The sequence below is a fragment of the Rhinoderma darwinii genome, chromosome 5, assembly GCF_050947455.1.
Source record: "Rhinoderma darwinii isolate aRhiDar2 chromosome 5, aRhiDar2.hap1, whole genome shotgun sequence".
Lineage (NCBI taxonomy): Eukaryota > Metazoa > Chordata > Amphibia > Anura > Rhinodermatidae > Rhinoderma > Rhinoderma darwinii.
In genome coordinates this window covers 89,319,009-89,335,303 of record NC_134691.1, presented here as the reverse complement: position 1 = coordinate 89,335,303, position 16,295 = coordinate 89,319,009, and the positions used below count along the sequence as shown (strand labels likewise).

Sequence of the window (16,295 nt, the reverse complement as noted above, 5' to 3'; positions counted from 1 at the left end):
GATTACACTAAATTGTGTCTTAGTCCAGAGCACTGCAGCGTTTTAGAGAAAATACAGTTTTAATAAGTGTTGGGCTCTTAGCCCTGGTGCAAAATATTACCAATTTACTTAATGATCATTTATCTGTGCTTGTACAGTCCTTTATATGGTGTGATGTCCCATTTTAATTTGCTTGTTTCCATCTTATAGTCTTGTTCTGGACCAGCAAAGAATATAGTTTTGACTGTAAGATTTCCAAAACCCTTGAGTCTAGTAAGTGTTAACAGAAAAATAAATGTACCTACAAGTTTCTATTACACATTTGTAGGAATCGTCATTGAGTGTATTGTTCGATAAACATTGCATTTTTTCTAATAAATCAATGGTTTATCTATTACTCTATAAGGCCACAGGTTGGATTTTGCAGGGCTTCATTCTATATGTAGATTTGTAAAAAGAAAGACAAGTATAAAGTACCTTCTGTGTGTGACAAAAACATTATTGACGTGGCCAAGTCCATTGCAGCCTGGAAGTGGGCAATGTGGCAGCTCCTGCTTATTTTGCTTCCATGACAACGATGAGCCATTCAACGTACCCTCCTTTTGCCTTTTAGCAGCTAAAGGACAGCCAGAAGCACTTCGATGAGATGTGTATTTTCCTGATATGTGGCCTTGGCCATCGCAACCTACAACAGGACATCTGTGCAAAATATAATCATGATTAGACAATATTATTTGCTTTCTATTGTTTTACAGTTTTATGACTATATTTTAGGATTGTTTCCCTGTCTGTTCCACCATTGTGCATGCATTATAGAAGTTCTCTTTTTTTTATTGCTTAATGTATGCTTCCGGATTGCTAAGTCATGTCTGATGGCCAGAGTACAACTAGTCAGACTGGACTATGCAGTCTCTGCCTGGCATTCCCAGAGTTTAGAATTATAGATAAAGCCCATTGTGGGGTATATCCGGAGTTGGTGAAGGAATTTCTCACCCTAATATTTGTTTCGAAAATGTGTTTTTTGTCTTCCTCTGAATCAACATTGCAGAAGAGTAGATTGAACTGGATGGTTATGTCTTCTTTTAGCCTTACTATTTTTTTTTATGAAGGGATGACTTCATGGCTGCCCGTATTTACATACTGTATACAGCTCTTTGGAGCTCGTTGGTTGGAGACAACCCTCCCTCTCCATGACATTGGTCAAAATTCTTATAAATGAAAGACCTAATGTCATCCGGCTCGAATGGATGTGGCCTTCCAGGATTGCTTATCTAGGGCTCCCATTATGTCTTACTATTTATATCTACGATAAATTTACTGATGGTGTAGCGGGAACTTTTGCTCTTAGGTGTAGCTTAGATAACTATTTCAGTTTTGATATTGTATTGTATTCCTAATGGTTCTACTTGTTTTATAGACTGTAACTCAGTTCCTAATATATTGACACTATTTGAGTTATTCATTATTCTTTTCCCTTTGTTCGGAATACGTTATGGCACTACCCATGAGCTCATGTGATGTCTGTGTATTCAATGGCAGACATTACATGCGCTCATGGGTAGTGCCATTCCTCCTTCATAACCACTGCCTCTGCGATACGTGTGACAAAGGGCCAAAACGTTCAGTAATTATTTTGAGTATCACTATATACCGTTTGTAAATTACTAAATGATGTCTGTGATACCACAATACAAAGATTTAATTTGCATCTATATATTCTGGAGTGCCATGGATTTTCTTTGAGAGTGTAATTTATGCATTAACAATGTAGGTCTAAGTAAAGGTGAAGTTCAACTAAGGGCCTGTTCACATCACCGTTCGCTTTCCGTTCCGGGGTTCCGTCGGAGGTTTCCGTCGTGTGAACCCCGCAACGGAAAGTGAAAGTGAAACCACAGCTTCCATTTCAGTCACCATTGATATGAATGGTGACGGAAACATCGCTAATGGTTTCCGTCCGTCACCATTCCGGCAGGTTTCCGTTTTAACGACGGAATCAATAGCGGAGTCGACTGCGCTATTGATTCCGTCGGAAAACGGGAAACGTGCCGGAATGGTGACAAATTAAACTGTCACTTATGAGAAAATCCTGTAAAAACAATTATTAATGCCAGACTCCACCAATGCAACTGTACATAATTTAAATACTTTCATTACTGGGTAGTAATTCCTATTCAGGTACATATATATATATCTTCAGACCCTTCGCATGACATTTATTCACCACGTTTATCATGTATGTCGGGAAAGCTACCAGCTACCAGCATACATGCTAAACGTGTACAACTGGCTCCATTAGGCTCTATTTGGCCCCTATCTATCTTGCATATATTGGCATACATTTTATTTTATTTTTAAAGTATGGAATTGTGTAGTAGACTACACTATTCCATACAAAGGGACCCTGTAAAAAACTAATAGCGATCAGTATAAGTTTTTTCTAACATGAGAGCCTATAAGTGATGTATGCCACTGTATGGTGGCAGATGCCACTGTTAGAGCATCCGTGATAGCCTACATTTAACGTATACGTCAGAAGCTTTTTCCAGCGTATATGTCAAACATAGGCCATTAAACGTGATGTGAACAAAAATACAATATATATAAAAGAGAATAGCAACTATTGTTCCCTGACTCATATAGAATAAACAGGGAAATCACTACTTTACAAAAAGTTGTCAAAAGATTTTGCGGAATCCAATGCAGCTGTTAAACAGGTCTTTTGAACTTCTTTGACTTAATCATTAAAAGGCTCGTCTCATGCCATATTGATGCCACATGTAACACCTTACATAGAAGGCCATTCATTTGAAAAAATATACTACTGTACCCGTCAATAATAATATCTCACTGTTTTGTCAATAATAATATCTCACTGTTTTGTGTATACAGCTCCTATGCAGACCTATTTGTCTCTATGATTGCAAACTACAAACAAACTCTGTGTGTAGTTTAGTTTGATCGTGCAGTCATGTGTTACTTTTCTGTACTGCATCCTCTTCTTGCTAACCTACAGACAGTATAGGCGGCAGACTGAAGAGAGTAAAGGTGGCCATACTCATTAGACTTTCATATGATGAACCTGCCGATTTCAGTTAGACCGGTCAGCCATCTTATGTGTATTAGATGTTCAGCTGATGATAAATCGACAGATGTCGGGGAATAAAGGATCGGACACGTTGAATTTCAACATGCCTGACCCTTTGTTCTCAAGGGAGATAAGCCGCCGCCGGGGTTGTCTGCAGCAGCTTATTTCCTTTCACCATTGAGAACACATGCGCGCTCGGCCGAACCTAGTGTGCATTTGTATGGGGAAGTTGGCAGGAATAGCTGTCAGCCAAATGAGTGTTCGGCTGACAGCTATTGAGGGTGATTGGCCACTTTACACATGTTTGCAGGATTAGACTACACTCAGAGTTTGTTTGGGGTCTATATCCATGGCAAGACAGCGGTTTGTATTGGAGTTGCAGACATAAAGTGACTTACTTCAGCTCTGGGTCCTCTTTGTCTTCTTTACTTGGGAATACTTTAACACCACATTTTCTGGCCCGAGGACAGCCTGATAAGCTGTGGACATTATTGAAATAATTAGGATAATTATTGGAAATTGTGATAGGCCAAAGCCCAAGCAAAAATTTAGTTTACCTTCTGTGAGAAGCATAATTTCCAGTGACATGTCCAGATCCATCACAGCCTGGGGTTGGGCACCTGAAAACATGTAGATCCTTGCCGTTAAGGATATATTTTTTATTTTCATATTTCTATTCCCCTTTAAATATGTTTAGATGTCCTTAAAAGGCATTGCCCCATTAAATATTTTGGCTTAGCAACCAGATATGCCATAGAGACCATATCAGTGAGAGGCATGACCGATAAGAGCACCATTGATACTAAGAAACTTGGAACAAGTCACTACCATCCTCAGGCTTGGTGGGGTACCGGCAGTTAGACCCCACCAATTTGACTTTTATGACATAGCCAGTTGAAATGCTCTAAAAGTCTTTTTTTGGGGAAACTCTTTTAATATAATTTTATATATTATTTAGAGAACTCTTTCGGTGATGTGTGAACTGGACTAGGTATATGAATCGCTATGTCATGCCATACATTAAAGTGGTATTTCATGAAGGAAAAATATGGTTGATATATCTGAAGTAAAAATATATGTAACTTACCAAATGTAAATGTTTAATAATTTTGAGGAGTTTAGATAGATATTGGTCCAGCCCCTCCCCATGGGAAATAATGACGCTGACTTGTCCCTAATGGATACAGGAAGGCTGTGAGGAAGCAGGCCTTAGTAGCCCTTAGCTCTGCATACAGTGGATGACATGTCACGTAACACGTGACTGCCCATGTCTTTCTTCCTTCTGGTGGCAATGCCCGTTGCTAGCACATGCACTGTTTACTTTTCATCTATATACATTGTATATTGAGAGCATAGTTGTAGTTTAGAAATCACTAGGCATGCTTGAACTTTCATCTAGCAATGTATGTATGCCGTTTCTGTGAACTACAACGTCGACCCTTGGCCTGCCACTGTACACATACACCATGGGGAGGTGCAAAAAATAACAGGTAAGCCAATTTACAGAGAAACATTATAAAATACATTTCTTTTAAAAAACAATTTTTTTTCTAAATCTTTAACAATCATTTTATTTCTTTTTAATACCCCTTTAACTTAACACGACTTATTACAAAGTGACATGTTTTAAGTGAGACTTACAAAACTAATTCTCTGCTAAGTCTTATCTTTTGATCCTATTTGCAGTTTTCACCACCTTAAAGACTAAGGACATCATTGACATGAATTATTTTTTTTTTTACATATGTTAGTGGTTACCTTGCGTTAAAAAAGTTACACTAACTTTCAGGCTCAAGCTTCATTCCTTCGTTCATTTTCAAACCCCCTGATATTCAATTTACAACCCAACCTGCTCCTAGTTTCAAACTTTTCCCATGTGAGCAAGTCCTTCTCATTAATACATGCTGGATGTGAGTTCTGTCACTCCAGGATACTGCTACCTTCACTAGCTCTCATATATCCACACAGCTTCATCCCTCTACTGATTTCTTCTTCTACAGCCCATGAGGGATCTCTAGTCCTTTTTGTAGACAGACACCGATGTATTAAGGAGTGTGTGACTTCCCCCTCTGCCTGCAAAGTGTCAGTGAGCTCTCTCCTCTCTCTCTACACTGACAGCCTGTGTGATTCACCCCATCCATCTGTAGACTGCCATGTTCTCCCCATCTACACTCTGACACAGTAGAACATGTGTGATCCGCCCTCCCTGAAGGCTTAGATGCAGAGTGTGGAGAGGGAGGAAAGCTCCTACATTAGAATTGGCAGCACAGCCAGCTATATTTACAGCATGAAAATGGTAGGACATTTTTAATACAGAATATTTAGAAAGTTGCCTAACTTTGCATTAAAGAAGCAAATGACCAATTTAAAAAAATAAAAAAAATAGTGCAAGGGTGTCCATAGAATTTAAACTTTATAATTCACTTTATTTTAAATGAATTATGGAAAGTTTAATTTTTTAAATATTTTTTATAACAACTTTGCATAACATTGACGACTGTATTTTCCATGACTTATCAATAGCACCTTTCAAGCAAAGTTGTACAGTGTTTCCATCAAATGAATTTAAAGTACAAAAATAATTTCTTGATATACCTTATATATATATATATATTTGCATTTTTACAATGAATAACAGCATATGCATTTATATTTTAATACGTACTTAAGTTCTTGGGAATTTGCAGCCATAAGTGACTTTAGCGTCTTGTCAGCCAATGGACAGCCAGAAACACTGTAGTGAAAACAAAAACATTGCAGAAAAAAGTAATGAAATAATAATCATTATTATAATATTCGTAACCATTATAATCGCCATCATCCTACACTAATCTACATATTCTTGATGCATTTTTAATTAATTGTGCCCTTTCATGCAATTCTTAAAATGTATTTAAAGATTAAAAAAAAAAAAAAAAGTAATTCTTGTCTTTATGATTGACACTATTCTTGGTATAATTTTTTGTGAGGGGGACTAACCTCTATTTATTGTGTATATATCGTACATATCAGAAAAAGTCACTGACTCACAAATGCATGAATGGATGCCTATTTTCCCTCCAGAAGGTATAACAGTCAATACATGTTATTCATCACTATTTTTTTAAATTAAAATGCAGTGGATTAAATAATAAATATTTCCTATAACCCCTTGGTGACATCGCAGGAGAATGTATGGAACTGCTGGCCCCCTGTTCTAAAGGCCAGTATCGGAGATAACTCAGATCCTAGCCATTTAACAACATAAAAGCTGCGGTCAATAGTGACCGTGGCATCGGATCGGTTGAAAAGAGGGAGCCCCCTATGTAACCCTATCGCACCCCACCAAGCAATCGCTAGGGGGCTGTTAAGTTGTTATGGAAGCTGGGGGTCTACCTACATGTACGGTGGATGTCGCAGGGGAATGTATGGAATAGCTAACACCCTGCTCTAACGACCAGGATTGGAAAATACTTAGATCCTGGCTATTCAGCAACTTAGATGCCGCGGTCAATAGCGACAGAGGGGGTCCCCTTTGTCACCCCCTCACACGCCACCGCGCGATCACAGGGGGGACATAAGTTGTCATGGTAGCTGAGGGCCTAATGAAGGCCATATCAGTACTCCTATTAAACTCTGTGGGACTAAAAAAAAAAAAAAAAAAAGTTTAATAACATTTTCAAGAATAAATATATTAAAATTTTTTTAAGTAAGACAAATCTCTCCTATTATTTTACGTAAAATAATGTCCCGCAAGGTGAAAGCAGCAAAAAAAATTCAGAATTGCTGCTTTTGAGCTACCTTACTGCTCCAAAAAATAGAATAAAAGTGATCAGAAGGCCAAGGTACCCCAAAATTATACCAATGACAAATATAGCTCATGCCACAAACTTTATTCTACACTCAGTTCCATTGATCGAAAAATAAAAGTGTTATGGCTCTCAAAATATGGCAAAACACTTTTTTTAACAAAGTGTTTTTATTTTGCAAAAGTATTAAAATAAGAAAAAAATATGTAAATTTGGTATCGCCGTAATCGTACTGACTCCCAGAATAAAATTATCATGGAGTTTAAGTTAAACGCTATAAAATGAAAACACAAAAACAATGTTATACGTTTTTCTTCCCCATTCCACTCCACAAAAAACATTTAAAAGTTTTTTAGTACATTATATGGTACATTAAAAACAACTCGTCCCCGGTGGATGATCCACTGGTAAGGATGACAATGTTGGCAGCAACGATCACCGTCCACATCACCTGCACGGCCGTATGTGGTGATCATTCATATGTATGGATGGAGTGTGCTCAGCTATCATCCAATGTATCTCGTTCCCCAGATCCACTGCAGACCCTGTTCTATTATGTGTTCTAATCCCGCCGCAGATTGATAATATATATATATATATATATATATATATATATATATACATACATTTATAAACACAAAAATGCAGCTTTTAAATTATCTCTCCATTTATTTTTGGATAAATATTTATTCTACACCTATATCACCCATGTGAAAAGTAATTTCACCCTAAACTTAATAACTGGTTGTGCCACCCTTAAACAGTAACAACTGAAATCAAACGTTTGTGATGAGTTCTTTACATCGCTGTGGAGGAATTTCGACCCTCCTACTTTGTAGAATTGTTCTAAATCCGTTATATTAGAGGGTTTTCGATAAAAAAAAAAAAATTAAACTCAAATAATTGTGATAAAAAAAAATAATCTTATTAACCCCGTAATAACCAAGCCATTTTATGCGTCAATGACCAAGTATTATTTTTTGTTTTCTCACAGTCGCATTCCAAGAGTCGTAACTTTTTTTTAATTCCGTCGACATAGCCGTATAAGGGCTTGTTTTTTGCGGGACAAGTTGTATTTTTCAATTGCACCATTTTTGGATGCTTATAATATATTGATTCACTTTTATTTTAGGAGAGAATTGAAAATAAGCAGCTATTCCAGCATTGATTTTCACATTATAAATTTACGCCGTTTACTATGCAGCGTAAATAACAGGTTACCTTTATTTTATGGGTCAGCACGATTACAGGAATACCAGTTATATAAAGGTTTTATATGTTTTCCTACGTTTGCACAATAAAAACCCTTTTAGAAAAAAATTACTTGTTTTTGCATCGCCGCATTCCAAGAGCCGTAACTTTTATTTTTCCCGTCGATGCCGGCCGTGGCTTGATTTTTGCGGGGCAAGGTGTAGTTTTCATTAGTACTATTCTGGGGTACATGAGACTTATTGATTAACTTTTATTTTATTTTTATGGGGGGAATGGGAGAAAAGAAAATAATTTTTCCTTTTTTTCTGGCATTTTTTTTGGACGCTGTTCATCCGGCAGTTTAATTAATGTGTAAATTTTAGTGTTTGAGTCTTTACGATCGCAGCAATACCATATATGTGTATGTGTTATTTGTTTTGACACTTTTACAAAATAAAACCACTTTTGGGGGAAAAAAAGTGGTTTTATTTTATTTTTACTGTAATCTTTTATTTATTTATTTTTTTCATAAACTTTATTTAACTATTTAAAAAAAAAAAAATTGTCCCACTTGGGGACTTTACTTTGTGATGACAGGCGATCTATTAGGGCATACCTCTGGCATGGCCTATTAGGCAGTTGCTGAAGGCAGACCTGGGAGCCTTTGTTAGGCCCCCGGCTGCCATGGAAACCCAACGGCGCCCTGCAATTTCTTTGCGGGGGCGCCGATGGGGTGACAGAGGGAGCTCCCTCCCTCTGTCAAACAATTAGATGCCGCTGTCGCTATTGTCAGCAGATCTAATGGGTTAAACTGGCGGAATTGACAGCACTTTGATTCCGGCATTTGGCGCAGGAGCCAGGCTGTGTATAATAGCCATGCTCCTGCCGCTGATCATGGGAGTTTTGAATTAAAGGTGTTGTCCACTACCGGACAACTGATGACCTTTACACCAGATATGTCATCAGTATATGATCGGTGTGGGTCCGACACTCGGACACCGATCAGCTGCCCTGGCTGTCTACGGGCATCGGATGTTATTGCACAGTATACAGTGTACGGAGCCGGAAGTAGTTGGTCCCATGCATTGCACAGTGGCCCTGCTGCAGAACTGCAGCTCTGCTCCTATTCACTTGAATAGGAGCAGAGCTGCTGCACTGCAGCTCGGCCACTATTCCGTGACCGAAGCCATCTAATTCCAGCATGGTCGTCCGGTGCCTGGAGGCAGCCAGAGCAGCTGCTCGGTGCGGGTCAACCCCTTTTAGCAAAAATACAAGGTCCTGTGTGTACTGCATATATATATATATACCTGCGATGAGAAGCGTAGTTTCCAGTTACATGACCGCTGCCGTCACACCCTGGTGTTGGACACCTGTAAAACAAAACATTAAAAGCAAAATGAATCAGCAGATTTGAGATTATATGTAAGAAAAAGCATCTGAAACAAATTCTAGGTTGTATAGTGAGAAAGGTCGTCTGATCCTTGTAGATTTAATTTATATTATGTTATATTTGATCACATTTTTAAATGTTAACCGATTCCTTATTAGAATATTCTGCTTTAAAGTGGTATTCACCCAGAACAAAGCCTGACCATGTACACTATTGGGGATATGGATGTCATCCCCATCTTAGCTCTCAATCTGAGGACTCTGTACGATTATATATTAAATGATCACTTGTTAACTTGAATGGGCTTTGTTGAACCCCACAAGTGCAGGCATCAGAAGCCGAACCCTTGGTGATCAGGGAAAGCTAAACTTAGGATGAAACCTTAATACTGTCTTTAGTAGTAAGCATAGGGTAGTTAGTAAACAGATAAATGTAGTTCTAGTATAGGGGGTTATTATTATATATATATAAATATATATATATATATATATATATATATATATATATATATATATATATATATATATAATTATAAATATATAATATATTGTTGGATAGCTAAGAAGCTAAATAGAGATATTACAGTTTAAATGTATGATTGCGGTCAGTAGTTATTAACCCCTTCCTGCAATGTACTTGCATGTGATGGTGAAGCTGTGCCCGCACGATTGCCGGCTGAAGGATGGTTGTGATTAACAGCCGTCCTCCAGCACTAAAATAAATAGTTTTAAACTAAAGGTCTCCTAATGGGACTAAAAAGAATGGTTACAAATAATTAAATAAAGTTTACAATTAAATTAAAGACTATCAATATCTAAAAATAAAATAGTTTTTTTCTAAATAAATAATTTTTGTTGAATAAAAATTGTTAAACAGTAAAAAACATATACATATTATGAATTCCGGTACTTGTAATGACCTGTACAATAAAATTATTAGGTAAATGGTAAACGACGAAAAAAAAACAACTGTGGTGGGATTTTTTCATGCATTCCACCGTTATAAAAAAAATAAAAAAAATCATATAAATGAAACATCAACTCATATGTACCACAAAATAATGTCTAAAAAAATCAAAGGGGGAGATTTATTAAGACTGGCGTGTTATGGTGCAGGTCTCATTAAATTAAGTGGATTTCTGGCCGTCCGTGCGACTAGGTTGCCAACTTGATACTTTTTTTTTCTTGTTTTTTACATATGTCTATAGCTTAGAATAGTGATATGAACACATTAGCAGCATTTACTGTGACCTCCAAACCAATGATATTTACAATCCCAACAAATCACACAAACTCATTTAACGTAAAAGAAAAATCACGGACGCATGTTTCTTATTTTACGGACTGTCCAGGAATTTACGGACGGTTGGCAACCCTGCCGTGCGCATAAGGCTTGTCCACACACAACAAAAGCATCATTTCCTGCGTTTTGTTACGGCAGAAAATGGTGCGTATTTTGCGGAATTTTTCACAATGTTAGGAAATGGAGACATCCCCTCTGAAAAAACGCAGCAATTGACCTGCTGCGGTCTGTAATACAATTTCTGCTCTGAATTGTTACGCAGCGTGTGGGGGATATTTGTTCAATTTCAGCCACTTTACTGCTACTGTATTCTACTGCATTTTTTCCGTCCGAAATTCCGTGTGGACGAGCCCGAAAATCTGCACTGTGTAGATTTCCGCTATGGATTACGCCAGTTGCTGGCATAAATTATCGTATACTTGTCGGACCACAACAGGCCACACTCCCTTTTGCTAAGCCCCACTTATTATTCGGAAAGTGCTGTGTGTGGCGTAAATGCATCAAAAGTTGAAATTTTTTCGGGGGGCACAAATTGCAGCTTTTGGTTGCGTTTGCGACTTTTCCACACCAGAAAACTGGTGTAGAAAAGTTAATAAATTCCTCCCGAATTGGTGAGACAAAAATGAAAAAATTCCTCTGGTAATATCAAGTGATAATAGATTTTTAGAGCCTTAGAATATATTTGTATGATATTTTTATTCAGAAGGATAATCACAATTTGTAAAGAATCAGAAGAAATAAAGATTTATTGTGCAGTATTAGTCATAGAAGTTTATGTAGGTTAAAACTGAGCAGATTATTGCCAAGGTCAGGCCTTGTGAAGACAAAAGTAACACAACAGCGTAGCATACTGCTGTCCTTATGTTTATATAGTATATAGTATATTTATATACTGGAGTTATACAGATTGTTTGGTTTGGATATATGATTATGAGTCATATATATTGTATGCCGTCTTACTTGTATGCCTCTGTGAGGAAAGGGTTTAGTGCACTAAAGCTTACGTTCTTATATATTTTAGTGAGCCATTAAAAGTTTTTTATTATTATGTTTTATTTTTACCAACGTTCGCTGCAAATATAAACTTTCAGCTGCAATATGCAGATCTTACACATGACCACAAGATGGCACTACACAGTAAGGAGGGATTGTTCATGTAATGCTGGAGAAGGTATTCTCCTTGGAAATGTTAATAGGTTTTTAAAATATAATTTGTCAGTCCATCAAATTCTGTTCACACCTGCTTCCATTTATGACGGAAACCATGGCGCACTGATAAGGAGGACAATTCCCCTACAAACTTGTACCTGACCTTTCAACTAATCTATATGAGGATTACGGCTAGCTAAGGTAACTTCCGATATATAATAAGAGGAGTCTTGATGAGAGTATCATGGGGTTAACAGCAAATGCAAAGATCCCTGACAACTGTTCCAACACGTAATAACAGCAACTGAGCACGTTGATCTGTATGCTGCACAATGATGGGTGAAGACAGAGGCCAATAGGGGAGATGCAGAAAACACCCCCACAGTAAGGCTGGATTCACACGAGCACGTAACACGGAACATATTTCGGCCGCAAGTACCGGACCGAACACACTGCAGGGAGCCGGCCTCCTAGCATCATAGTTATGTGCGACGCTAGGAGTCCCTGCCTCTCCGGGGAACTACTGTCCCGTACTGAAAACATGATTACAGTAGGGAATTTAACTATCAAGGCAATAGGGATTTGTTTCAGGTTCACAGAAGGTTGTTTGAGTCTGAATGCAGATCCGACCACAATACATTATAAAGGGCTAGACAATGTATACATAGGGGATGGCAGGAGTGCTGGTGTGCGATGCGATCCTCTAAGAAGACTCTGACTACACCCTGAGCCAAATTAAACTATAGAATAAGGGAACCAATACCCGCTGCCTATTTGACACTAAGGCTGGGTTCACACGACCTATTTTCAGGCGTAAACGAGGCGTATTATGCCTCGTTTTACGTCTGAAAATAGGGCTACAATACGTCGGCAAACATCTGGCCATTCATTTGAATGGGTTTGCCGACGTATTGTGCAGACGACCTGTAATTTACGCGTCGTCGTTTGACAGCTGTCAAACGACGACGCGTAAATTGACTGCCTCGGCAAAGAAGTGCAGGACACTTCTTTGCCACGTAATTTGAGCCGTTCTTCATTGAACTCAATCAAGAGCATCTCAAGATATACGAGCGTCACAGACGCCTCGTATATTACGAGGAGGAGCATTTACGGCTGAAACGACGCAGCTGTTTTCTTCTGAAAACAGGCTGTCATTTCAGCCGTAAATGACAGCTAGCGTGTCAACATACCCTTATATGTATTATATGTCAGTGTATGTTTACCAATAAATGTGCGTTGTTCCACGTTTTAACAGCTTAATAAAAGCAACGTTTTATAATTACTCCTTCCTTACTATTATAATATAAACCATGGCGCACTGCGGGATCTGTCAAACTGTGGATACCAATGACGCCCAACGTATCCCATTGACTTACAAAAGGGTGTGTTGGGGTTTTGTCATGGTGTCGTCATTTTGATGGGAAGAATATTCCTCATGTCAAATATGAATACCATGAAAACAAAGTAGTCATTACAATGTTTCTATAAAGAACAGAATGCCTCAAAGCTGTTTGTGCTGTTTTTGCCACAATTTTTGATACTTTTAGAAAAACACATTAACATTTCTGGAATGTCTGAATACAACCTAAGTGAATTTGCAGAAGAAGTTAAAAAAAGAAATCCATTGTTTATGTATTTACATTTTTTTCATGTTCTGGAACTGAATCACAGTGATATCTGTTATCTCCAAATAGAGAAGACTCAAAATGATTTGTCCCTCTAGTGGCCAACCCTCCCTAATTACTTTAAAGAGACTCTGTCACCACATTATAAGTGCACTATCTCCTACATAAGGAGATGGGCGCTATAATGTAGGTGACAGTAATGCTTTTTATTTAAAAAAAACGATCTTTTTTCACAAAGTTAGGAGCGATTTAAGTTTATGCTAATGAGCTTTCTTAATGCCCAAGTGGGCGTACTTTTACTTTAGACCAAGTGGGCGTTGTACAGAGGAGTGCATGACGCTGACCAATCAGCATCATGCACTCCTCTCCATTCATTTACACTGCACTAGCGATATAGTTATATCACTATGTGCAGCTACATACACAAGCCCTAACATTACTAAAGTGTCCTGATAATGAATACACATGACCATCCAGCCTGGACGTCATGTGTACTCAGAATCCTGACACTTCTGACTCTTTTTTTTGTGAGATTCCGGCAAGTGAAACCAAATCTCGTTTAGCTCCGTGATCTCGCGAGATTTGGTTTCACTTGCCGGAATCTCACAGAAAAGAGTCAGAAGTGTCAGGATTCTGAGTACACATGACGTCCAGGCTGGATTTCATGTGTATTCATGATCAGGACACTGTAGTAATGTTAGGGTTTGTGTATGAGGCTGCACATAGCGATATATCTATATCGCTAGTGCAGTGTAAATGAATGGAGAGGAGTGCATGATGCCGATTGGTCAGCGTCATGCACTCCTCTGTACAACGCCCACTTGGTCAAAAGTAAAAGTACGCCCACTTGGGCATTAAGAAAGCTCATTAGCATAAACCAAAATCGCTCCTAACTTTGTGAAAAAATATTGTTTTTTTAAAATAAAAAGCATTACTGTCACCTACATTACAGCGCCGATCTCCTTATCTAGGAGATAGGACACTTATAATGTGGTGACAGAGCCTCTTTAAAGTCTATGTAAATCTTTGAATGGCATTTTTTTAAATAAAAAGGTCAGTTAGTGTGATTAGTGTAACTTTATCAATAGTTTTTTTCAACAAAAAAAATCTTATTACTTTTTGAGATACAGCTGCTCTGTATTCTGTATACAGAGCCGCTGTATCGTTTGTTGATCCTGTACCATCAGGTCCGCGGAACTGACAATTCCAGTGAAAGTGGGTCCTCCGTGACCCTGACACGCATGATCCACCTGTAATCTATCACATCTAAGTTCATAACTTAGATGTAATAAATCACAGGTGGATCATGCGTGTCAGAGACATGCAGGATCTGCTGACACTGAACCCGTCAGTCCCACGGATCTGACAGTACAGGATTTAGGTCATAGCAAAACATACAGCTGCTCTGTATAGAGAATACAGAGTAGCTGTTTCTCAAAAAGTAAAACTAATTTTTAATAAAAAATCTATTTAGAAAGTTGAACTAATTACATTGATACACCTTTTTATTGAAAAAAAAATAAAAAAATGTCATAGACATAAAGCACCAAAAACTCTGCAAAAAAGTCACTGAACATCCCAGAATATGCAAAAACTGTAAAAATGTACCGCAAAGATCTGCACTGGGCCATGTTCTTTTAATTTTTTTTTTTTTATTATTTATGACATTGTAGATTAAATAAAATTGAAGTTTTTGCTGACAATAGAAAATTATGCAGAAAATTGAAATCTCAGCTTGATTGGAAAATTTTATAGAAATACTGTACCTCAGCATCTAATTAATATGTATAAATATATGTTAGGACTGTATAACATTAAAACACTTCATTGCAAAAATTGCGCTATGGACTATATACAGTACATGATTTACATGTGGGTGAAAGGGGCTAACCATGTTCTGCGCAGACAAACCAGGTCCTCCACAGGGAGGGCATCACTTTGCAGCAGCTGTGGCTAATAGAGCGGGAACCTGAGTGGGATACTAACCCCTATTACATCTACAGTGAAGGAAATAACTATTTGATCCCTTGCTGATTTTGTAAGTTTGCCCACTGTCAAAGACATGAACAGTCTAGAATTTTTAGGCTAGGTTAATTTTACCAGTGAGAGATAGATTATATAAAAAAAAAAAAAAGAAAATCACATAGTCAAAATTATATATATTTATTTGCATTGTGCGCAGAGAAATAAGTATTTGATCCCCTACCAACCATTAAGAGTTCAGCCTCCTCCAGACCAGTTACACGTTCCAAATCAACTTGGTGCCTGCATTAAAGACAGCTGTCTTACATGGTCACCTGTATAAAAGACTCCTGTCCACAGACTCAATTAATCAGTCTGACTCTAACCTCTACAACATGGGCAAGACCAAAGAGCTTTCTAAGGATGTCAGGGACAAGATCATAGACCTGCACAAGGCTGGAATGGGCTACAAAACCATAAGTAAGACGCTGGGTGAGAAGGAGACAACTGTTGGTGCAATAGTAAGAAAATGGAAGACATACAAAATGACTATCAATCGACATCGATCTGGGGCTCCATGCAAAATCTCACCTCGTGGAGTATCCTTGATCCTGAGGAAGGTGAGAGCTCAGCCGAAAACTACACGGGGGGAACTTGTTAATGATCTCAAGGCAGCTGGGACCACAGTCACCAAGAAAACCATTGGTAACACATTACGCCGTAATGGATTAAAACCCTGCAGTGCCCGCAAGGTCCCCCTGCTCAAGAAGGCACATGTACAGGCCCGTCTGAAGTTTGCAAATGAACATCTGGATGATTCTGAG

At 38.1% G+C, this 16,295-nt stretch overlaps 1 protein-coding gene across 4 annotated transcripts in view; it reads right to left on the bottom strand.

Moving 5' to 3' along the window:
- Positions 1-16,295, bottom strand: part of ST18 (ST18 C2H2C-type zinc finger transcription factor) — a 277,907-nt gene that overhangs the window by 18,805 nt on the left and 242,807 nt on the right. For 3 of the 4 annotated variants that reach the window (XM_075826253.1, XM_075826256.1, XM_075826254.1), the window contains exons 13-17: positions 9,351-9,413; positions 5,730-5,798; positions 3,622-3,684; positions 3,463-3,543; positions 457-678 (exon numbers count right to left, since the gene is read on the bottom strand). In XM_075826253.1, coding sequence (XP_075682368.1) covers positions 457-678; positions 3,463-3,543; positions 3,622-3,684; positions 5,730-5,798; positions 9,351-9,413 — 498 coding nt within the window. The remainder of the gene's footprint in view (positions 1-456; positions 679-3,462; positions 3,544-3,621; positions 3,685-5,729; positions 5,799-9,350; positions 9,414-16,295) is intronic. The other variant, XM_075826255.1, reaches the window with a different exon arrangement.